Source organism: Rhincodon typus, chromosome 2 (genome assembly GCF_021869965.1).
Source record: "Rhincodon typus isolate 14 chromosome 2, sRhiTyp1.1, whole genome shotgun sequence".
NCBI classification, from domain to species: Eukaryota; Metazoa; Chordata; class Chondrichthyes; order Orectolobiformes; family Rhincodontidae; genus Rhincodon; species Rhincodon typus.
The window spans coordinates 40,662,654-40,687,040 of NC_063333.1; the positions used below are offsets into that span (position 1 = coordinate 40,662,654).

The window sequence follows — 24,387 nt, forward strand, 5'->3', positions numbered from 1 at the left end:
CCTAGACCCTTCTTCAGAAAGGGTCCTTCTGAAGGAGGGTCTAGGCCCGAAATGTCGGCCTTCCTGCTCCTCTGATGCTGCTTGGCCTGCTGTGTTCATCCAGCTCTACACCTTGTTATCTCTTTCAGTGATATTGGCTGATGGACAAATAACAAGACTTTGGGGAGAGCTCTGCTGCTGATTTTTATTGCAGTACAGGCTACTTTGTGCCGAGCTGGGAGGGTAGATTGACCAAAACCAGTGCAGTTGTCACTGCATTCTCCATCAACCTAGATGATAATTTACAGTGCTGGAAAATACCGTCAAGGTACTCGGTAAGAGAGAACACTGATTAGTGATTGTTTGGCTATGGAGCCTGCCTGTAAACAGAACAAGGGAAAGGGAGATGAGATGGAAAAATAAAATGGAATGACCATCGAAGTGGAAAAAGATTAGAATTCTGTGATCGTACATGGCTTTGGTGAGACCTCATCTGGAATACTGAGTGCAGTTTTGGTCTCCACAAGAAACAGTATATTTGCATTGGCGAATGTTCACTAATTTGGCTCCTGGAGTGAGTGGATTATTCTGTGCTGAAAGGCTGAGTAAATTGTGCTTGTACTCTCTGACGTTTAGAAGAATGAGAGGTGATACTTTGAAAGTACAAGTCTCTGAATGGGCTTCATAGGGTAAACACTGAGAAGTTGTTTCCTCTGGTTGTGGAATCTAGAACATGGGCATGCAGACGCATGCTGCCCCCATAACAGGAGGCATTTCATGCAGCGTCCCTAAGGGAAGGTGATGACCTAGTGGTATTATCACTGGATTATTAATCCAGAGACCTAGGTAATGTTGTGGCGACCTGGGTTCAATATCCATGGCAGATATTGGAATTTGATATAATAAAAATCTGGAATGAAGATTCTAACAATAACTGTGATTGTGATTGTCAGGAAAAACCCACCTGGTTCATTAATGGTCCTTAGGGAAGGAAACTGCCATCCTTCTGACCTGCGTGTGGCTCCAGACCCTCAGCAATGTGCTTGACTCTGAACTTCTCTCTGGGTAATTCGGGATACGCGATGAATGCTGGCCTAGCCAATGGTGGCTATATCCCATGAATGAATGAATTAAAGTGATAAAGGATCAAACAGTACATAAGAGACCTTTGGCCCATCATTATTCTAAACCCCAGAAGTTATAGGTGCAGTTTACTCAACACCTCATTATACAATAATCCACTCACCCTAGGAACCAAACAAGTAATTTGGTAGTCCTGTTCTGCAGTTTCATCTTGAATTGGTGTGATATTAAATTGATTTAATTAATATAGGACGTAACAAAGCCACATAAATAGGGAAGTACATGTTTTATTTTTGTATTTAACATATTTATTGATATATATTGATTCTGATTGCTATTGTCTTGTGTTTCAGCCATTACCCAAAGCAGCAATTCACCATCGTTGCTGATACACCAGAAAACCTTCGCCTGAAGCAACAAAGTGAATTGCAGAGTCAGGTAACTGTGCCAAGTTAAACTCTGATCTCTCCTTACAGGGATAATCCCAATGGTTCAACATTGTAAATGTGTATATATAATTATGTTTCTCCCATTTTATACTAAGAGGTGAGCAATATATGTAGATTAAGATTGTATCAGAGATAGTAGGAACTGCAGATGCTGGTCTAGGCCCGAAACGTCAGCCTTCCTGCTCCTATGATGCTGCTTGGCCTGCTGTGTTCATCCAGCTCTACGCCATATGTAGATTAATTTATTTTTCTATTATAAACAGAAGATGTGACCTTTTTTTATCACTGACTCAGCAGAAAATAGTCTTAAGTTTAATGTGGTATGAACTTGGAGCAAAGCTGCCTGCATAATGAATCAACCCAAAGTGCTAAAGCTTAAACCAACGTCAGAGTGTACCAATTATTGTCTAAATGTTAATTCTTATATTTTCTACAACTGTCATTCATGTAAACTTGGAGTGTGGTTTTCGACTTGTTTTAAGGCCTAGGGTGTAATGGAGACTTATGCTTAAACTGGGCCAAACCCAGTTGGTAAGACTGTAGCAGTCAACACAGAAATTTCCATCGCACAAGAGTGGGTTGAATTCAAACCCTGTTTTTTCACAATTGAAAGGATGGTTTGCTAAATGAGAACGCCATCGTATTTTTCTTTCCCTGTTTAATTTCACTGGACTGTTTATTCTATTTATGTTAGGTTAGGTCAATTTCTTTTGTTTGTATCTTTGTTCCTGATTGCCATTTCTGTCAATCAATAACCAATAACAACAATGAAGAATAAATATGTTATTTGCAAAGATTATATGTTTGATTAGACAAGGAATAAAAGCAAAAATGATTTAACTGCGTCTAATGAGAAGTTTAAGGTCATGCTAGATTGGTCATGTTGGACCATAGCTGATCTGATAATCCTGAACTCCACTTTCCTGCATTTTCCCCATAACTCTTCATTCCCTTATGGATTAAAAGTCTGTCCATATCAGCCTTGCAAATATATAATGTCTGCAGTCTCTACAGCCCTCTGAGAGAAGAAATTCCTCCTACATCTATTTTAAAAGGACAATCCCTTACTCTGAGATTATTCCCACTTGTCCGAAACTCTACCGCATGCCTGTATCTTCCCTGCTACATCTTCTGTGAATCTTGTATATTTCAATAAGGTTGGCTGTCATTCTTATAAACTTCAAAGTGTACAGGCCCAGTTATAGAGTCACAGAGTAGTATATCACAGAAACTGATCCTTCAGTCCAACTCATCCATGTCAACCAGATGTCCTAAATTAATCAAGTCCCATTTGCCAGCATTTGGTCCATATCCCACTAAACCTTTCTTATTTATATACCCACCTAACTGCCTTTTAAATGTTGTAATTGCACCAGCCTCTACCACTTCCTTTGGCAGTATATTCCATACACTCAGTCTCTCCTTGTAAAACAGTCCCTCCATGCCTGGTATCAGCCAGTGAATCTTCTCTAGACTGCCTCCAATGCCAGCACATCTTTCCTTGGACAAGGGGCCTAAACTGTTCAATGTATTCCAATTGTGGTCTGAGTATTGCCTTGTATAGTTTTAACAAAGCCTTCCTACATTTAGATTCCATTCCCTTTGCAACAAAAGACAACATTCCACTTGCTTTCCCTTTTATCTGCTGAACTTAAATGCTAGCTTTTTGTGATCTGTGAATGCCAGTGTTGTGTGGCTTTCTGCAGTCTTTCTCCATTTAAATAATATTCGGCTTCTCAAAGAATTCTAATCAAATTATCAGGCATGATTTTCCTTCACGATGGCATGCTGACTTTACTTAATCATATGATGTACTGCCAAATGCTCTGCAATGACATTCAATTACAGATGTTAAGCTAACTGGCCTATTATTCTGTCCCTTTTTGAATAAAGGCATCACTTTTTGGTAGTTTTCCAATTCCCTGCGACTTTGCAATAAACTTCTAAGGACACTTGGAAAATTGCGACCAGTGCATCCACTGTCTTTTTTAATATCTTAGGTTGCATCCATAGGTGCAGAGAACCTATCAGTCTTTAGCCCTATTAGTTTCCTTAGCCCTTTTTCTATAATACTAGCTATTCTATTTATTTCCTCTCCTCCTTTTGCCTCTTGATTATTTAATAATTTTGTATCTTCTCCTGTGAAGGCTAATGCAAAGTATTTATTTAACTACTATGCCATTTCCTGGTTCCCATTATTATTTCCCAGCCTTGTTCTCAACGGGGCCTATGTTTCCTTTGGCTTCTTTCTTTCTCCTTATATTTAGAAAAGCTCTTGCTGTCCATCTTGATTTTACTTGCAAATTTATCCCTAAAGTTTATCTTCTCCTTCTTTATTATTTTTTGTGCGGCTTTTGTTGGTTTTTAAAACTTTTCCAATCCTCTGGTTTACCACTAGTCTTTGCTGCATTGTATGTTTTTGTTCTTTCAATCCTCAACTTGTCTGTTTAACCATGGTTGGTTTATCCCCTTCCTAAAATCGTCCTTTCTCACCGGGATCTATTTTTTCTGTGAGCCATGAACTATTTTCTTAAAAGTCTACCATTGTTCCTCAACTGTCTTTTCTGCTAAACTCCTTCTGTAGTCTACACCTGATAGCTTTGCCCTCATTTCTTTGTAATTACTCTTATTCAAGCTTAACACAGTAGTTTCTGACCCTATTTCCTCCCTTTCGTACAGAATGCTAAATTTTCCCCTTGTTTTAACTGACACCTTATCAACCAGCACCCTTGATAAACCAACAAAAGATATATACCTCAAATACAGCGATCTACTAAGATGTCTGAGTATTTATGCTGTAAATATAGTTTTTAGTAGTGATGTTTCTACTCCCTGCATTATGTTTCTATTACTTACTGTATTTTACATTGATTTTAGGAGGTGTGTTGATGTTTTTGCATAAATCTTTTGAGCGATGTTGATGTCCCAAAGCTTCGTTTGGTCAGGTTTTACTGCAGTTATATTTACCTCTTGATTATTCCGGGATCTTTGATCAACCAGCACATTCCTGGTCCCATCGATGCCAGTTAATAAAAAGCTTTTTGTAACAGTATTTGTGATGTTAATTCACTTATCGTGTTCTGAATACAATGTACATTCAAGTAAAGAGCCATCATACTGCATTTTTGCTATTTCTCCCATTTTGACTCCATTGTTTTTTGCTATGTTTATATACTCTATTCCTTTCAGGGTATCCATAACATTGTTGCCTACAACAAATCACACATCCATCACCCATGTGCTTGCTGACCTACGTCGGTTCCTGGTCTGGCAATACCTCTTTGTAAAATTTTCTCTCCTTGTTTTCTAAAACTTCAAGAAGACATGGTGGCTCGGTGGTTAGCAATGTTGCCTCACAGTGCCAGGAACCTGGCTTCGGTTCCATGCTCGCGTAACTGTCTGTGTGGAGTTTGCACATTCTCCCTGTGTCTGTATGGGTTTCCTCCAGGTGTTCCGCTTTGCGGCCACAGTCCAAAGATGTGCAAGTTAAGTGAATTGGCCATGCTAAGTTGCTCATAGTATCCAGGGATGTGCAGGCTAGGTGGATTGGCTATGGGAAATGCAGGGTTTCACGCATGGGGTGGTTCTGGGTGGCTGCTGTTCGGAGGGTCGGTGTGGATGATTTGGGCCAAATGACCTGCTTCTGCAGTGTAGGGATTTTATGATTCTGTGACACCCCTGACTGTGTATCCACCTTTCTGACATCCTCAGGTATCTGCGTTCTCATTGCAGCCTCATGCGCATTTGAATGTGAATTGCCTCACCATTGGTGGCTACATTTTTGACTGTCTTGGCTCTAAACCCTCCCTCACACACTCTACCCCTCCCCTCCTTTATGACAGATCTAACAAGCTGTTTCTCTTTTATCCTTATATCACCTTAGGTGGCTTTGTGACAAATGTTTGCTAATACTTTGGTGAAGCACTTTTGAGATATTTTATCACATTAAAGTGCCCCATAAAGCCAAGTTGTTGTTTGATCAACCTGCATTTTCAGAAATCAGTGAAATGTTTTGCCATGAGGGAAAAAGGGAAACTTTCAAGACCTCAAGTTCCGGAGAAGAAACATGATGTGTATGATATTTTTGTTATAACATTAGATGAGGGAATTGCTGGCAAGGCAGTCAGTGTTGAGAGGATGCATGCCAGTTTGTGAGAGGTGGAAACAGAAATGAGACTCAGTGGGAGGGCCTTTGTTACCAGCTTCCTGTTCTGCCTTTACCTCTCTGCCAAATCCTAGAATGTGTTCATGTTCTGATCAGTTTGTGCATTTTAATTCAGTTTTAACAAACCAAATAAATCTAGAATAAAATCACGGTATCAGTAAAAATAATTAGAAAAACTGAACCTAACCATATAATGTGGTTGACTTACTCAGTCAATGCAGTTGTCACATTGGTACAGAAGAAGATGAGAATAAAACTGAATGAACAACTTGACTTCAACTCGCATGTGATTAGGATGCAACAAAAGCAGCTCTGAGCATTTGACCTTGTAGAGTCCTCCTTTCGGACATCTGTTTACTGGTGCTAAAGTTGGGAGAATTGTTCTACAGACAAATCAAGCAACAGCTTTACGATTTACATTTATAGAATCAATCCTGCTGCCCAATGCCCCAGGTTCCTTGAACACCATCCCTGGCTATATCCCACCAGCAGGGCGGATGGACTAAAACTGGGTCATAGTGCTGCACAGTTAAGTAGGAGCTCCTCTGGGCATTCTCAATGTCGATTTGGACTGCCTGAGACCTCCAAGTCAAGGAGACCTCGTTGATAACCATTAGCATCCTCCCTGTTGTCTCAGCACTGTTCCATGTTGCAAACATATTGCAGGAAGCCATTCTGTCCTGCTAACTGTTTGGATTCCTTGATCCTGTTCTTTAATTGTCTCTCCATCACAAAACCCCCTTTCCCCACCTTCAAACTGCCTGCCAGTTTATCGAAATGGCAAGCCTTTTGTTTTAAAACTATGTGAAAACCTCTAAATTGCAAGTTACTTGTGATTGGTCAAAGTTCATGGATTCTTGTGTTCTTGAAGGATTTAGTTGATCTTTATTTTGTTTATAGCTATAGATTTCTTCTGATGCACTTGGTGTACAAATTTTGTTGCTTCATGAGAAAGTCAGGTTATGTTGCTCCCACGATGCTGAATATCTTGGTTTCGCTTTACAGTACGTGTCTGATTTTTGTTTTTAACTGTTTGGAGAAATATTATGCCTTGTGAATTTGTTTGCATGATATAATTGTTGTTACCCACACACAATAGTTTTCTTGAACCTTATTTTCTACTTGGTATAATGACGTGATGCTACAAAGCCAATGCCCCATGTGCTGCAGTTACAGATGGATTTAAATTCACAAAGTAACTGTAGTATTGTTTTTCCTCTGCCTTGATGCAGTGGAACAAATGCATAAATAATGCACAGAGGTCATGCCAGCTTGCCAACTGGAGCTTTTTAACTATAATCCACTTTGTCTATTTTAGATTCTTCCTCTTTTAATCCTTCGTCCAGTTCCTTTTTAAAAATGCTCTAATCTATGCCTCTGCAGTAAATTGTAGTAAAACATTCTATGTGCCAATAATAGCTTTAAGCTTCTGCAAAGTTGAATTAAGGGAAATAAAGGGAGTGGCTGCCATCCAGCTCCATTATTTTCACTTCTTGCAGTTGCTGATAAACATGGAAATTAAGATCATTTCATCACTATTCTGGCATGATGTAAGCCATTTCTTCTTCCTCTAAACCTTATTCTGTGTTCAGCAAGTTCATAATCAAACAAATACTTAACAAATAGAATAATTTTCACCTAAAGGACTTTATCCAGTCCCTTCAGTATCTGTCAGCACAAATGAATACAAATGTCTGCCCTGGACATGCTGTTGTGCAGAACAAAAATAATGGTCAGTGAGAACTTGGGCGTGTAAGTTACAAGTAAAGATGTTCCCTATCGGAGGCTAAAAAATGGCTAGTTATTTTTTTAGGGTGGGAGGCCTCCCAAGGTGATGTGTTGAAAAACCTTTGTTGATCAGCCTTTAAAAATAGGCTGTTGATCTTCATCTGCCTAATAGATGGGTTCAGTAAAGATCACAAACTTGCTGCCTTAAAAAAACAACTGATGTCTGAATCCTTATTGTAACATTCCAATTTATTTGATTATTTTTTCCAAAAATGTTTGTCTTGGAATCATCCCAGTACTTCACGAGTATTATTTTAAAAATGAAAATCCCATGTTTTCCAGCATTACACGGTTTTTCTGTGAGATCTGCAATGACAGTTTTGAGAATAATCTCATTTAGTGTGGATAAAGTCATGTTCCAGGTTCCCAGGAGTTAGGGTGGGAGTTGGAAAGGGGGGGTCTGATCTACAGAACAGGGGAGCAGTCTGGAATTTATACTGGAATCAACAGTCAATAAACAATTGAGGAACAAAGAACATAGAACAGTACAGCACAGTACAGGCCCTTCGGCCCACGATGTTGTGCCAAACTTTTACCCTAATCCTAAGGTCTATCTAACCTCCACCCCTACCTTATACTATCACCCATATGCCTATATAATAGCTGTTTAAATGCCCCTAATGAGGCGAACTCCATTACCCTCTCTGGCAATGCATTCCACGCCCCTACCACTCTCTGAGTAAAGAACCTACCTCTGACGTCTCCCCTGTATCTACCTCCACTCACTTTAAAACTATGCCCCCTCGTAATAGCTACCTCCACCCTAGGAAAAACTCTCTGGCTGTCCACTCTATCTATACCTCTGATCATTTTGTACACCTCTATCAAGTCACCTCTCATCCTTCGTCGTTCTGAAGAGAAAAGCCCTAGCCCCCTCAACCTTTCCTCATAAGACCTTCCCTCCATTCCAGGAGACAGAACAACTCCTGCTTCCTACCTTGTGAGATGAACATCAGCCATATTAACATGCAATTTAGTGGAAATAGCTCTGTTGATGGCTGACTAATGTCATGAATTACTGAACTACCCATATCACATAGTTCCCGCATATTATTTACAATCTTTACTGAGTTAGGTGATCTCAGCCGTGACTGTCGTTGTACACCTCAAAAAGGCTTGACTTCCCTGGGTCAGTGGGGAGTAACTGCCTCTGGTTCCCATTTCTGATATTTGTCCAGTGACCTCTGCTGGAGCTGGCTCTTTCCAGTTAAATGGTCTGCCGACAGCTGCTGCCTTGGCAATAGGTTCTCCTTTGAAGTGATAAAGGGTGCCTTGTTTTATAGAACTGTACTCTGCAAGGCATTACTGGCTGTATTTAGGAGGATTGGGGAAAAGGAAATTGATAGGGGAAAATTGTGGAAATAAACAAAGAAAATAATGAATGTTGTTCAGTATTTTGTTATTTAAATGACTCAAGTTTATTCAATTCGGTCCAAATCTGGAAAAGCCAATGGTTGGAAAAATGTATCAATATACTAAATTCTCTAAAGATGAACTTGGGGCGGTTTGGACAACTGTGAATTTATAGATTATCCTTTATAGAAATTCGCTGTTTGTTTGAAAGCTTTGTAAATTGCAACATGAGATAACACTGCAAGGTTTCAGAGATTTTAAAAGTTGTTTTCTTTGAAAGAAATGCATATTTCCTGCAGCTTTTAATTTTGGAAACAAATGTTTTGAACTTATAAGGCTGCCAGTAATACCACAATTTGCTGAAAAGATGTTCCAGAAGCAGGAATAAAGGTACACAAGCTTTGAGAAATGGCTGCTCCTTTTGTACATTTTTTTGGACGCAAAATATGTTTTCTTCAGAAAGGAGCATGAAATCTGAGCCTTTGATACTAGCTAGCTAATGGAATATTGAACTGAGTGGAACTCACTCAGTGTAAGGGAACAAAATAACATTTTCAAGGTGCACCTTATTCACAGAAAAACAGCCTAAATTGCAACACCGCATATAATTATTTTCCTTCTGTTACATTACTATGATGAAAATAATCAGAGACTATTCCGATTCATGGTACTTAATTAACATGCAGTGCTTGGCAGTTCTCTTGGTCACATATTATCATTTTTGTACTTCGTAAAGTAAATCTTCCTTATTTATGTGGGCATATACAAGTTCAGCATTAGATTCCACAAGTACTTAACTCTACCTGTCCATCACTCCATCTTGACTCCTTTGATGCTATTGGCTGGCTGCATGGCATCAAGCATAGCATCAATTCATACATTAGTCACAACTTCTTCCAACTCAATTCTGCAAATTCTGTGTTCCTTTGTCACCAGCTGCAGTTCTCTCCATGGCAACTATTTCAGTCCTGAGCCAGTCTCTCTCACTCAGTATATCTTGTTAGACCCTGAGCTGAGCTTTAATTTCGCGTTCTACCTAGATCACCAACACCTCATTTTCACTTCTGCAACATTGTCCTGCTGCTTACCCAAACCACTTTAATGTTGAAATGCTTATTTATGTTCCTGTTACACCCAGAATTGATTTCAGTGCGCTTTTTGCTAGGTTTACATTTGAGAACGCCATATAACCTCAAGTGTCTAAAGATTTCTTACATATATTATATCCCACTCACCATTATGCCTTATTTTCTGGCCTACAGGAAGGGGTTCTTGTCCCTTAATACTTTAATTTGAAAATGTCTAATCTAATTAACAAGGCTCTCCATGACTTGGGTGAGCAAATCCTATTCATTGTAGCTATACTGAATATGAAAGTGATCTCCACATGTCAAGTATCCATCAAACCCAGTATTAATGAACCCATAATTTAGCAAACTGAACAATGCTCATTTTTGCTTTCTAATGTCTGCCAGTGAATTTTTAAAAGAGAAATGTGAGGTACTGACAATTCGATGAAATTTGTTAACCATTGCAATTCAGTAAGGTCCTGTGGCAGGTATAAACATAACAATCTGTTTGTTAGCAGACCACATACATGATTGATCATAGCAAACTGGAACTTTGAGAGAGATCAATTTTGATGATAACAGAGCAAATGAGACAAATAGCCAAATGCAAGTCTTTCTCAATTTTTTTGCATCTTCTTGCCATTTTGTCAATAAGCTCTGTTCTCACCACAATGAGAAAAAACCCCACTTTGCCAAGGAGTGATTTTTTTTTGATGTTTAAATGCATTTTGGTATTGTATTAACCATTCGTGGAAATTTTTAAAAGTATTAAAAATATAATTATTTTGTTGATAATAAGCTTCATTGCTAAATTGCAAAAAGAAAATGAGAGAATAATTTAGTCATTAGTGAGAAGTCCATGGTTGCATTCTGTTAGCAAGCTTGTCAATTCTTGGAATCCCAATTTGATGACCTTAATATCCCAATAGTGAGATATGTCCCACTGGTTCAGAAACGCCAGCATGATGGATGCGTTGTCCCTTGAGCCGCCTTCTGACTTTGACACAGTTGAACAAGCCTTCTGCCCATGTGCAACTCTTCTGTAGTCTATCTTGTTGCTCATGCCACTTGTTTGGTTTTACCTCCTAAATGTTACCAAAAATATATTACACTGTTACTAGCAATTTCTTCAACTTAGACATTTTTTCAACTCCAGTGGAGTCCCGAGTCTTCTTCCTCAGTGCTGTAATCATCATTTATAAGCTATCTGTGTTCCTATAAGGCAGTATGGAGTCACCTTCTATGTATGTCTTTATGACATTAAGCTTTAACATCTGCTTCCTGCATCAATTCTATGGCTGTTATTTCAATCTGCAATTATTTTACAGACACTATGGCTAAGTTTTCATCTTCCTGGGAAGTGACAGGGAAGGTAATGGTAAGGACAAGTAGACAGTAAGAATAGAAACAGGAGTAGGCCATTTGGCCCCTTGAGCCTGCTACCATTTCAATAGGAAATGGCTGATCCAGCATTCTTCACATCCACTTTCCTGCACTTTTCCCATAACGCTTGATTTTCTCACTGATCAAGAATTTATCTCAGCCTTAAATACATACAAGGACTCTGCCCCCACAGCACTCTGTGGCAAGGAGTTCCAAAGACACTTAACCCTCTGAGAGAAGAAATTCCTCCTTATCTCAATCTTAAATTGGTGCCCATTTATTCTGAAACTATGTCCTCTGGTCCTAGATTCTTTTGGGAGGGGAACCATTCTCTCGGCATTTACCCTGTCAAGCTCCTTAAGAATCCCATATGTTTCCATCAGATCATCTCTCGTTCTTCTAAACTCCAGTAAGTAGGGTCCCAACCTGATTAGCCTTTGCTGATAAGACAGTCCCTCCGTGCTAGGGATCATCCTAGTGAACCTTCTCTGAACTGCCTCCAATGAAATGATATCCTTCTTCTAAAAAGAGGACCAAGACTGCTTACATTACTCCAGATGTGGTCTCACCAGCACCTTGTACATTTGCAGTAGGACTTCCCTACTCATACTCCTACTGCAACCCCCTTGAAATAAGGGCCAACATTCCATTAGCCTTTCTGATTACTGGCTGCACTAATGTGCTAACGTTCTGGTTCATGCACAAAGACCCTCAAGTCCCTTTGTGTTGCAGCTTTCTGCAGTTTATCTCAATTTAAATAATAATCTTCTTTTGTTCTCCCTTTCAAAATGAACAATCTCACATTTCCCACATTATACCCCATGTGCCAACACTTTCCCACTTACTTAACCTATCGATATCTCTTTGTAATTTGTTTGTATCCTGCTTGCAACCTGCCTTTGTACCTATTTTAGTGTAATTTGCAAATTTTGCTACATTTACATTCCTTCCTCCAAGTCATCAATGTATAATAATAAACAGTTGTGGTGCTAATATTGATCCCTATGGAACTCCACTGGTTACAGGTTGCCAACCTGGAGAAGAACTCCTTAGCCCCACTCGCTATTTCCTGACCATGAGCCAATTCTCTATCCATGCCAATATACTACCTCCAACATCATGGGCTGTAATGAGTTAACCTTTTGTGAGGTACCTTGTTGCATTTTGACTTCCAGAAGGCATTCAACACACTTTCCAGTTCCCCTCTATCCACTCTGGTTGAGACTTCCTCAAAAAGTTCTAATAAATTAGTCAGACATGATTTCTTTTTCATGAATCCATGGTGATGCTCCTTGAATAGATTATGATATTCAAAATGTTCGGCCAATACTTCCCTAATAATTGATTTCAGTACTTTTCTAACAATAGACGTTTAGCTAATCGACCTGCTTTTTGCCTCCCTCTGTTTTAGAAAAGGGGTGTCACATAGGCAGTTTTCCAATCTTCCAGTATTTCATCAGAATCCAATGATTTTTGGAAAATCACAACCCATACATCCACTATCTCTATTGCTACCACTTTTGGGATCTTAGGGTGCAAGCCATCAGGGCAAGGTGACTTATTTTCCTTCAGCCTCATATTAGTTTATCTAATATTACTACTTTCATGATGCTGTTGGCACTTAATTGTTCCCTGTATTCTTTAGTATAAATGGAATGTTCAAAGTATATTCCACAGTGAGGTCTGATGCACAAGTCAGTTAGGCAGGTTGGTACTGGGGTGATACCAAGGAAGGAGGCAGGTATCATCAGTGCTAACCTGCTTGGCTATTTGTCCTTCCTGCCACCTCAATGATGTAGTTCTGGGAGGGAAGGCCTATGATCGACCTCCTTTAACCCACCCGTGGCCCGATTTTAATTGCCTTCCTGACTGAAGTTGTGGTGACCTGTCAGTTGGTTTTGGGGAAGGGTGGTGGGGAGGAACACCTTCATTAGTCCCAATCTGAGGATAATCAAGAGCATGGGGGACAGTCATTCTCTGCTTTTGTCTCCAATGTCCCTATCCCTATCGCCCCTCCAAAAGAAAAATCCCTTGCCTTCTTGCTCTCCTGTTGTTTTACTGTTCAGCCAGCAGCCTGGGCCTTCCACAGGTCAGTGCTGTCCCAGCTTCAGGCTGGGTGGAACATCCCTGTTGTGGGACTTGATTGACTGAGAAATCTGTTGGACACCACTTTAGTGCCTGGTTGGTACTTGATCGAGTGGGCATTCTTGCTGGTGAAGGTGAGGGTCGGGTGATTCTCTCACATTAAAGATACCAAGCCCCACACTTTGCCTGAATAAAAAGAAGGAATTCCCAGCCTGTAACCCAGATAAGTCAAAATTGCATCATGTTATTGTCAGTTTTTTATTAATAATGAAACCAAAGCTGCCCCTTTGTTGAATTTTGTCATTGTTTAATTACCTTGAACCTTAATTTTTCTATCCTCCGATTGCCATCTTGTCGAATCCTGCTGTGCGTCTCCTTGTAACGCAATAAGAAACCTAGCAGTTTAGCTAATATCCCCACATCAATTACATTGAACACATTTTTTCACTTTGACCATTACAACCTGTTCCTTGCCTCTCCCATTTTTACTGCCAAAATTCACATCTTTATTTTCTCCTGGTTCAAATTGTTTTCACTTGATGCCTTATTAACAGGATCTTGACTTCTGGGAGCTATAACTCAGTTTAAATGCCATAAATTGTAAATCCTATCTTCCCATCACCTGCCTAACTTCAAGATTTTTGTTTATCCCTTGAATTCCCTTCAAGACTTTGTGCTATTGTAACTTTGATCTTCCTCTCACCATAAATTCTTCAGTCACTGCTCTCCACTTTGTAATATTTCACTATTCCCTGCCCTTGAGTTCTCTCTCCAAATTCATCATTCTTGTTACCAGCCTTCCATTCACTGAACACTTTTTAAAGCTCTTCAGCTGTACCTGCACCTTTTTTGCAAGCTTCAGATTTTCCTTTTTACCTCTTGTTCAGTCTAGTTCTTTCCTCTATCTGATGGCTTATACATCCTTTTGTGTACGTGCATTGTTTTAGAAATTATTAATGACCTATCACAAAACCTGTTGCCTTTTTAAATAAATAGCAAAGTACTGTGGATGCTGGAATTTTGAAACAAAAGCAGAGAATGTTGGAGCAATTCAGCACCTCTGGCAGCATCTGTGGAAAGAGAAACAGTTAAGGTTACTATCTGAACAAGAGTCACAGGCTCGAAATGTTAACTTTGCTTTCTCTCCACAGATGTTGCCAGACCTGAGTTTTTTGAACAAGAACAAAGTTGCTCGAAAAGCTCAGCAGATCTGGCAGCATCTGTGAAGGAAAAAGCAGAGTTAACGTTTCGGATCCGGTGACCCTTCCTCAGAACCTGAGTTTTTTGAGCAATCTCAGTTTTTGTTTCAGATCTCCATTCACAGTTCTTTGATTGATTTATCATTTTTAGCTGCTTCATCAATGACTATCCTTCTTTGTAAGATCAGTTTGCAAAACTATAAGTTTCCTTCACAGCTCCTTGGAAAAGTAAGCAGTCCATGCTCACATGCAGCCACACTAAACAATGTTCAGACTTGAATTGATAAATGGAAAGTTACATTTGTGCCACATACATGCCAAGCAATGAGCATCTCCAATAAATGTGAGTCTAGCCACCTTTTCTTGAGATTTAACAGACTTACTGTTGTCGAGATCCACATCAGCAACATGGGGACAGAAAATTAGACTGGATCAATTGATTAATCTTGTCGTGAATAACAAATCAAAGTTTGGGCATGACTCAACTCCTGACTTCTCTGATCACTATCACCAAGGCATACATCCAAAAAAGTGATAGAATATTCTCTACATGAACAACATTTGAGAAGCTTGACACCATCCAGGTCAAAGCAACTTGCTTAATTGACACCTATTTGATGTATAATTGTTGATGTACCAGTACTGCATTGATTATTGTTAGCAGAATGTACTGCAATAACTTACCAGGCCTCCTTCAACAGATCATGTGACTTTAATGCCTAGAAGAGCAAAGACTGCAAGCACATGGCAACATGGTCATTTCCAAGTCACGTGACGTCTCGACCTAGAAATGCATCAGTGTTTCTTCATCTTCACTGGCAGATTCCTGTCTGTCAGTATGGTGAGAGCACCTTCACGTGGATTACAGCAGCAGTGAAAGGTGGCACATCATTACCTTTTTAAGGCCATTTATAGATGAGCAGTAAATGCTGGCCTTGCCAATAACACCCACATAACATGAGTTTAAAAAAAATGGATATTGTTCATTTTTCATTCAGAAAAACTTGATTGTGATGTTGCATCATAAGCCATATTAGTAACATATGGCTGAAATCCAGACTTGATGCAGAGCGTGAGTGCTGAAGGCTGCCAGATGGTGCCTCCTACTCCATTTCTCTGTGATTTAATAGTGCTACATTTCAGCGAATTATCTTGTCTTTCTGAAATGAACCTGAAAATATTATAGTAAATCTCAGTTTCTTCTTATAACTTCATACGTTGAATAACACTGTAATGTGATCTTTGGGAGCAAATTGAATTGAGGTTACAAAAGTCATTATTTTTGATTTAATAGATGGTTTATTCCCTATTTCTTCATTCTTGGCTATTTCACCGTTGGCAGCTTCCTATTTGTGAAACAGTTTGCTGCTAATCTCTTGTGACAGCTGTCTCTCAGCTTGTTGGTTACATTCTTGACTGTGCTTCTGTGCTCTTTGTTAATTCATGTCACTCTGGGCAGATCCCTATTTACCTTTAGTTTACCTCCTGACTTCTTTATTCATCTTGCAGCTGATTTTCATTTTCTCTCCATCTTTGTTTGCTCAGTGGTTTCAATGTATTCCATGGCAGTTATGGAATGCAGGGGTGTTTTAGCAATCAAGTGCCAGAATGATGATTAGAATAATAGCAGCTCTGTTGTATATCTAGGAGAAATTATTGTATTTTTCTGGAACAACATGGAAAAGGAGTTGCTCATACATTCACTTCAGGTCAATGCTATCATTTTGCAGACAGAAATCTTGAAACACAAACTTTTGGAAAACCATTTCATGCTGCTGATGATTTGCTCAATCTGCTTTATAAAGCTTTGCTCTGAACTGCACCATTTTTGTAAAATTACCCTTGGCTTTAGACCCTACTTTCTGGTGAATATCATGGATGATTCTCAGTAACTGCAGTCTGTGAAACCTGTTTGTACTGAATGCAGTTCTGTGTGTGCAACCAGTTGTTCAGTTTTTTGGATGTTCGGTAAGGTAAGAGGGTGAGTTTCAACAACATTTGACTCCAAGGCCATCACAGCTTATATATTATCCACACTTGTGCTTTCTATAAGGGAACATAGACTAGTAGTGAGAAGTTACCTGATATTTTTCCCACTCTAGTTCACTGAAACTGAGAGGAACTGTAGCACCCTTACCGACTTCACAGCTTGGTTTCTGCCCAATAGGCAAATCCATGGCCTGAATTTTTAAAAAGATCGGGGTTGGATTGGACTTGGGCTGCCATGTATTTGCACTGCCTGTCTTTATGCTGGTTCCCCATCAAGATCCTGGAGAGCAGTGTTGGGGTCAGATTGGTTGCCTGCTGACACCAGTGGCCACCAGTTAAGGTCAATGATGATTAAATGTTTTTCCATTCTCTCAGGGATCCATATGAAGGCCTTTCAATTGAACTCCTAGACTTGTAATAACGGCCGGGTCTCAGCTGGTTCACTGACCGCATCCGAGTTAAATTGACCCTCCAGGATTGTGCCAAGCAGCAAAAAGGAAAATGACTTTTCTCCACCTGTCCCTGACTGACTCCTTATTCACATCAGTGGGTTGGCAGATTGCCATGTGGTCTTCCATTTGACCCCCAGTTTCAGTAGTTCACCAGCTTCCCTGGTTGGCTGCTGGCTCCACTTGCTAGCCTTTAATTTGCTGGAGAATTGAAAATTACATGGACCTATGAAGTGTGGCTGGGACCCAGGGACTAAACCAGTTTCTAGTTCCTGATCCCTGATTAAAAATACATCCCCAAGAATATGTTTGGAGTTTTCTCAATGGGATTCAGTCCTTGAGCCCCAACTATTTACAATCTACATTAATGATGTGGATACAGGGATAGAAGGTACTATAGCCAAATTTGCAGATGACACTGAAATAGGTGGGAAAATAAATTGCAATAAAGAAATTTACAAATGGGTACGGATAGGTTAGGTGAATGAGCCAAAACTTTGTAGATGGAGTGTAACATGGATAAGTGTGAGGTTATCCTTTCTGGTCAGTGGAATAGAAAGGCAACTTATTATTGAAATAGAGCAACTTCAGAGTGCTATAGTATAGAGGGATCTAGGTGTCCTTGTGCATGAGTCACAGAATACTAGTGTGCATGTATAACAAGAAATAAGGAAGACAAATAGAATTTTGTCATTTATTGATGAAGGAATAGAGTATAAAAGTAGGGAAGTAGCTTTATTCGTGAGGGATGGATAAAGTGTTAAAACAAGAAATGATTTTAGCCTGGAAGATGTAGAAATCATATAGGTGGAGATCAGAAATAATGGAGGAAAGAAGAATAATGAAGGGTGTGGTCCATAGTCCCTTTAAAGTAGTAATATGGTAGGACAGTGAATAAATTAGGAAATAACAAAGGCATATTAAAAAAGGCATTACATTTATCATTCCTTCATATTCACGTATACTGGGAAAGTCAATTGACAAGAAGAAGCTTTGAGGGTAATTTTGCAAGTAATATCAAAATGGACAGTAAAAGCTTCTTTAAAAAGGAGGAAAGAAGCCAAAACAGGCATAAACTGCTCAGAGAATGTGGCTGGGGAAATAATGAGGAACCAGGAAATGGCACCAGAGTTGTATAAATACTTTACATCTGTCTTCACGGTACAAATAATATTCGAAAACTCCCGAGCAAACAAGGGGCAAAAGGGAGTGAGGAAATAAATACAGTAACTACCACGAGAGAAAAAGTGCTGGGGAAATGAATCTGGCTATAGACTAATAGGCCAAAAAAATCATCTTGGAAACTGCTACAGGAAACACTACCATATTTTTCTCTTCCAAAAAAGTCAAATGTCTGTTCAATCTCCTTTAAGACTATTTGACACTTCAGTTCAAAAATATTGCTAGGTATCAGAAAAGTGAAATATAGATGTAAATCAATGCCAGTGTTATCACTGTACTCTGCTGTGCCTAAATATGTTTTAAATAAGAGGGCAAGTGTAGTTGCCATTAAAAATAATAAGTAGGAGGCATAAATTCAGATACCACTTCATAACTGTTCTCTTCTGCAGCAAGTGCAGCAAAGTCACCTGAACTAGTGAGGGGCTCCTGAGTCAGACTGGATAATGCTTAGCACAAAGCTGACCAATACTGTGCAAACAAAGTTGCAAGCCAAAGTCTCCCATCATATTCACAACTAAAATGTTAGAATGCTATTGCTTGCATTTCGTGACAAATAATGCCAAGGCAAAGCATTCAAACAATCATTGTTTCACACATTTTTATTTGCAGCAGAATTATGATGAGCTTTAGATATCAGAACACTGGAGACAGGAAACATGATTTTCACTTGGGGAGATGTTGACACGTACATCATGGATTGCTCATCCCATTGAGATATCAAAGACTGCAAAGTACTTTGTAATTTTTTTTAATGGCCCAAACGTTTAAAATCCAGCAGATGCTTTCTCCTTCATTTGCAGGCTGCAAATAATCAGACGACAAACACTGCTTCCTCAGCAACCAGACATTACCTGCTTACCTACCACATCAACCTCATATTGCTCATCTGGGAAAGAGATTGCATATCAGCGGATCTCAGTGACCTGTGATTATAACTATGTTCAAGAAGGGAGACAAGTCTGATTGGTTTAGGCATGTTCAGAGATATCCAATATCTGCCACAGGGAGATCATTGCAACATCATCTTCAAATACGCTCAGAATACTGAGGAGGACATCAGGAATGATGCAGGTCAGACGCTTCCGCTGGTTGCAGAATCTAGAACCAGGAACTTTGGTATTCTCTACCACAGTGGGCTGTGGAAGATCAATCTTTTGAGTTTATTTAGAGGTTGATGATTTTATGGTTAACAATAGCATAAATTATGGGGATAGTGTAGGTAAGACCATAAGATCCAGGAGCAGAATTAGGCCATTTGGCCCATCAGGTCTATTCTGCCATTCAATGAGATCGTGGCTTATCTGATAATCCTCAACTCCAGACTCCTATCTCATCTTCATAGCCCTCAATACCATTAATAATTAAAAATATGTATCTCAGCTTTGAATATACTTAACAATCCAGCCTCTATAGACATCTGCGTTAAAGAATTCCACAGATTCACTACCTCCAAGAGAAGAAATTCCTCCTCATTATTTTCCCTAACCAGCCGACCCCTTACTCTGAGATTATGCCCATCTGGTCCTTAACTCGCCCACCAGGGGAAACAAACTCTCTAGTACTACCATGACAAACTCATTAAGAATTGTGTATGTTTCAATAAGGTCACCTTTCATTTTTCTAACTCAAATGAGTCCAGATCCAAACTACTTCACCTTTCCTCATAAGACAGAATCTGGAATCAGCCAAGTGAACCTTTTCTGAACCATCTCCAGTGCCACCAGATCATTTTATAGAGAAGTCCAAACCGTTCACAATATTCTAGGTGTGGTCTAACGAACACATTGTACATTTTTAGCAAAATTTCACCATTTTAAAACTCCACTCCCTTCGAGATAAAGGCTGACTGACATTCTAATTGCCTTCCCTAACCCCTGCTGACATGTATACCAGCATTTTGTAATTTATGTAAATGGACTCCCAAATCCATCTGTGCTACAACTTTCCACAATCTTTCTCCATTTAAATAACTCCTGCTAAAATGCATAACATCACATTTTCCCACATCATTATTCCATCTGCCAAGTTTTTTTTTCCCATTCACTAAACCTATCTACATTCCTCTGCAGCTTGTTTGTGTTATCTTACCCGCTTGTCTTTCCACTTGTTTTGGTGTCATTCACAAATTTGGTGATAGCACATTGACTTGCTTCACCCAAATCATTAATAAAACTTGGAAATAACTGTGGCCCTAGCACTGATCCCCGGGCACTCCATTAGTCATAAATTGTAATTCTGAAATTGCCCCTCTTGTCCTAACTCTTTTCTTCTTCTAATTAGCCAGTCCTCTACCTCCAACACCAGAAGCAATTACCTTATTAAAGTATATTAACATGTGATGTCTTATCAAATGCCTGCCGGAATTGCAAATATATTATATCCACCTTTTTGTCCATCAAGCTCCTAACAAATTCATCAGGCCCAATTTCCCCTTTGTGACAGAGTCAGTTTTGAATGATTATTTCCTTGATACTCGGCGACTGGCTTAGGAGAGAATGCTGCTGTTTGACTATCTTGTTTGCAATGTGATTTTGATGATCTCATGAAGGCACCACTAGTGCTAGTCTTCCAACACTTTGAGGTACCTGTGTAAATTGTGCAGAATTGTCCAAAGCATTTAGGACCATGGGGATCATTACCCACTGACATGGGAGATTGATAGTGAAAGTAAGAACCCATGAGTGCTAAGGAAATTGAGCAAATTGGATCCAGAATTGTCTGACTGGCTGTATGCAGAGGATGATGGTTGAGGGTTATTTTTGTTACTGGAAGCCTGTGTTCAATAGGGTTCAACAGGCATCAGTAGATATGTGAGCTATCTTAGTGAGTTTCATAATTTAGTTACGTAGTAATAACTGTAGAAGAGCTGAATGATTCACTCTTCAGTTTGGCTTATCCTTTTTCACTCTGCAAGGTTCCAGACTTCCTGCTGTCTTTTCTCAAACTCCTCTCTTCAGCTGCTGATATTGCTCTCACCTGTCTTAAGTCACTGATCTGTGAACAGCAGTGCCAGTGAAAAGAATAGAAGACATTAAAATCAAATTTTTCCATGTTTTCTCCTTTGACTTCACACATGCATTAGACTTTTTTTGGTATGTTAATTTTGATGGGAACTCAAAAGGAACAGCATAAACTGCTGTTTTTAACATTTTCTTCAGCATCACTGCTGATCTTCCACAGAAGTTAGAGTGGAAAATTGGGATAAATTCAAAACTCCAGAACCTAACTTTACATGAGAATAAGATGGTGCCTAAACTGATACAGGCATTTCAGTAATGTGCATCCAATCACCACCCAGTGGTCATGCCGACAACTACAGACAGCTTGAAAATTCTAGACTCTGATGACACAGTCTGTCGCAGCATTGGAGAGATTCTATTTCAGAGCCTTGAAAAACTTTCCTCCCTAAGCCCATGCTCTGGGAAGGTGTGTTATAAAACCCGACCATATATACTAGATATGCACTTGAAAGGGTAGACTGCAACTTCCAGATTAGATGAGTATTTGAGCTTCTCAAACATGTTGATTGATTGCTTAAATGGTAACCCTCTTCAGACTGAGTTCCTCCATGTTCACAGACGAGATTCTATGTCGATCAGCTTTCCACATTTTAACTCATTGCAGTGCGCAGGGTGAAGGCTGACTGGGCCCACTAGCTTGCCACATCAATGTCACTGGCTCGTTCCAGCAAAGTGAAGTTTGGAGATTAAAAAAAGGTTGGTTACAGGATGGGATTGTAAGGGACAGTGGAAACATCGGGGGAACGGAGAGGGATGAACGATTTTCCACTGTGCAACTCAAAGTTAAAATGGCAATGAGGACAATGAGGGGTGGAAGCTGGATATGAAGCGTGGGATTTGGAAAGGGGTAACTTTGGGGGAGGGGGAGAAAGAGAGAGAGAGGGAGACACTGAGATAAAGCAGTGAAACTGAATTGGAGAAGACGTAAGGGTGAGGCTGGGTATTGCAGCCAGAAGTTCATGGGAAAGCGAAGGAATGCTTAGGAATATAGTGAAAGGGCCCAGATTTATAGGGGTGACTGAAGGAGGACGGAGGGGAAAGGAGAGGAAAGAACCAGGCCAGCTTATGTGAAATAGAGTCGGGATGGGGGAGCGGGGAAGTTTGGTGTGGGGGTAGAAAATATATATAAAAGGGAGAAAGTACAAGGGAAAACAATTAAAACAAAAGTTAACAACTACCATGTTGTCACAACTCTGTTCTCTTTCTAACCAGGAATACGAGAATGTGCAGTGCAAAAGGGAGGGACCTCAGATATGTTTGCATGTGCCTATGAAGGTCAATTAAATACCTAAAGCAGACAATCGAAAGTAATACTCAAAATCCTACTTCATGAGCAGTCCTATAACGCGTTTATAGTGAAGGCAAACAATAATGGAAATTCAGTGCCACTATCGTCCCAAAGCTTAAGAACACTCCCTACCAGCCATGTTGTGTCAATCAGTAGCTTTCATGATAAGGGCAGCTCACACTTATGAACACTGCTGATTGTTGGCTTCTGTAAGGGATGGATGTTAATGCAAAACCAGCTGGAAATGACGAGTCGCTACAGCTTTAAGTTAACAAGATGGGACCAAATTGGGAAGTTCCACCTGTAGAACAATGTGCACGAGCTGAAGCGCTTCACCAAATTTAGTGCAGCATTGTTTAAGTGAAGATATCATTCACGTTCATAGAAATAATGTTTACTTAAACAGCAGAGATGTCACACCGGTAAGCAGCTGGAAAGGGGAAGACTAGTCATGAGTTACAGAGGAAGGAGCTCTCTGTGTACTGGGTGTGGTGGGGCAGTCTTCTACCAATGTAAAACCATTGTGACAATGCCCACAGGGTACATTCACCATGTCAAGATCGCAAATGAAAAGTGTACACTTGTTCCACAACTCCTTTCATAGATCTGGAGTTCAGTGCCAGGTGTTGTAAGCACTGAACCCTGACATTGATAAGACTGGGAAGATGAAAAAGGAGAAGGCAACAGGGATAACAGCAGATTCTGAGATGTGGGGTGGGGTGAAGTGAAGGAGCAAGTAAGGAATCACTACTGGCCATTCTTTTGAAATGGGCTTTGCAGGTGCTTCCAAATGAGTGAACAATAAATATTTTTGCAAGACCAGGGAAGTGGCCTAGTGGTATTAACGCAGGACTATTAATCCAGAGACCCAGATAATATTCTAGGGACTGGGTTCGAATCCTGCCATGGGAGATGGTAGAATTTGAATTCAGTAAATATCTGGAATTAAGAATCTAATGATGATGATGAATCCATTGTCGATTGTCGGAAAAACCCATCTGATTCACTAATGTCCTTTAGGGAAGGAAACTGCCATCTTTACCTGGTCTGGCCAACATGTGACTCCAGACCCACAGCAATGTGGTTGACTCTGAACTGCCCCCTGGACAATTAGGGATGGGCAATAAATGCTGCCTGGTCATCGTCACCCTCATTCCTGTGAATGAATAAAGAAAAAAAACTCCCAGGTTCTTCTGAACTCAGGCCCATCTCTAGGATGATCCGTTTCTGTTGCCAGAAGCACGGAGTAGGAGCAGTCTGTTACCTGCTGGACAGGATCTCTCAAATGGGGATTGGTTGCTACATCCTTCGCAGTGTAGCTCAGTGATGTATAAGAACTTGGAAGAGGGTGTGATGGACGAGTTACCTTTTCTTCAGGTGAGGAAGAAGGGGAATGTTCCAGAGTTGCCGAGGACGGTGGCACTGCTACTGAGGATGGGGCTGATGAAGCCAGGATAGTCATGTGATGAGGCAGACCAGTGCGCAAAAACCTAGTAGTGGCTAGATTTGAGAATGCATTACCTTCCTTGATTATTAGATGACACTCAGAAGTAGTAGCCAGTTGTCACTTGTGTGCCTGCCCAAAAGGAAATGCTTGTTTCTGCCAAGTGATATTGTACCTTGCTCTATTGGTCTTGCATTGTGTATTTTTTCCCCTTCTTGCCAATAAACTTGGGCTCAGAATGCTGCACAGCACATCAGACTAGTTATGTGGGTTTACGTGGGGCAGTGCTTTTATGACACAAAGTTTAGTTTGCAAGGAATGTTCACCTATCACCAAGAATTAGACTGGTGACAACATGACAGACTCTTTAAAGACAAGCAGCTAGCTTGCATTTACACTTCTCCACAGGTTTCATCCTAGCAGATGTTATATTTGAATAAGAGCCTTAGTGCTCCACAGAG

General features: G+C 40.0%; 1 protein-coding gene across 1 annotated transcript in view; it reads left to right on the top strand.

Moving 5' to 3' along the window:
• The window catches only part of LOC109916142 (LIM zinc-binding domain-containing Nebulette-like), a 266,201-nt gene that overhangs the window by 116,328 nt on the left and 125,486 nt on the right, over positions 1-24,387 (top strand). Inside the window, exon 3 of the mRNA XM_020515853.2 lies at positions 1,416-1,500. Coding sequence (XP_020371442.1) covers positions 1,416-1,500 — 85 coding nt within the window. The remainder of the gene's footprint in view (positions 1-1,415; positions 1,501-24,387) is intronic.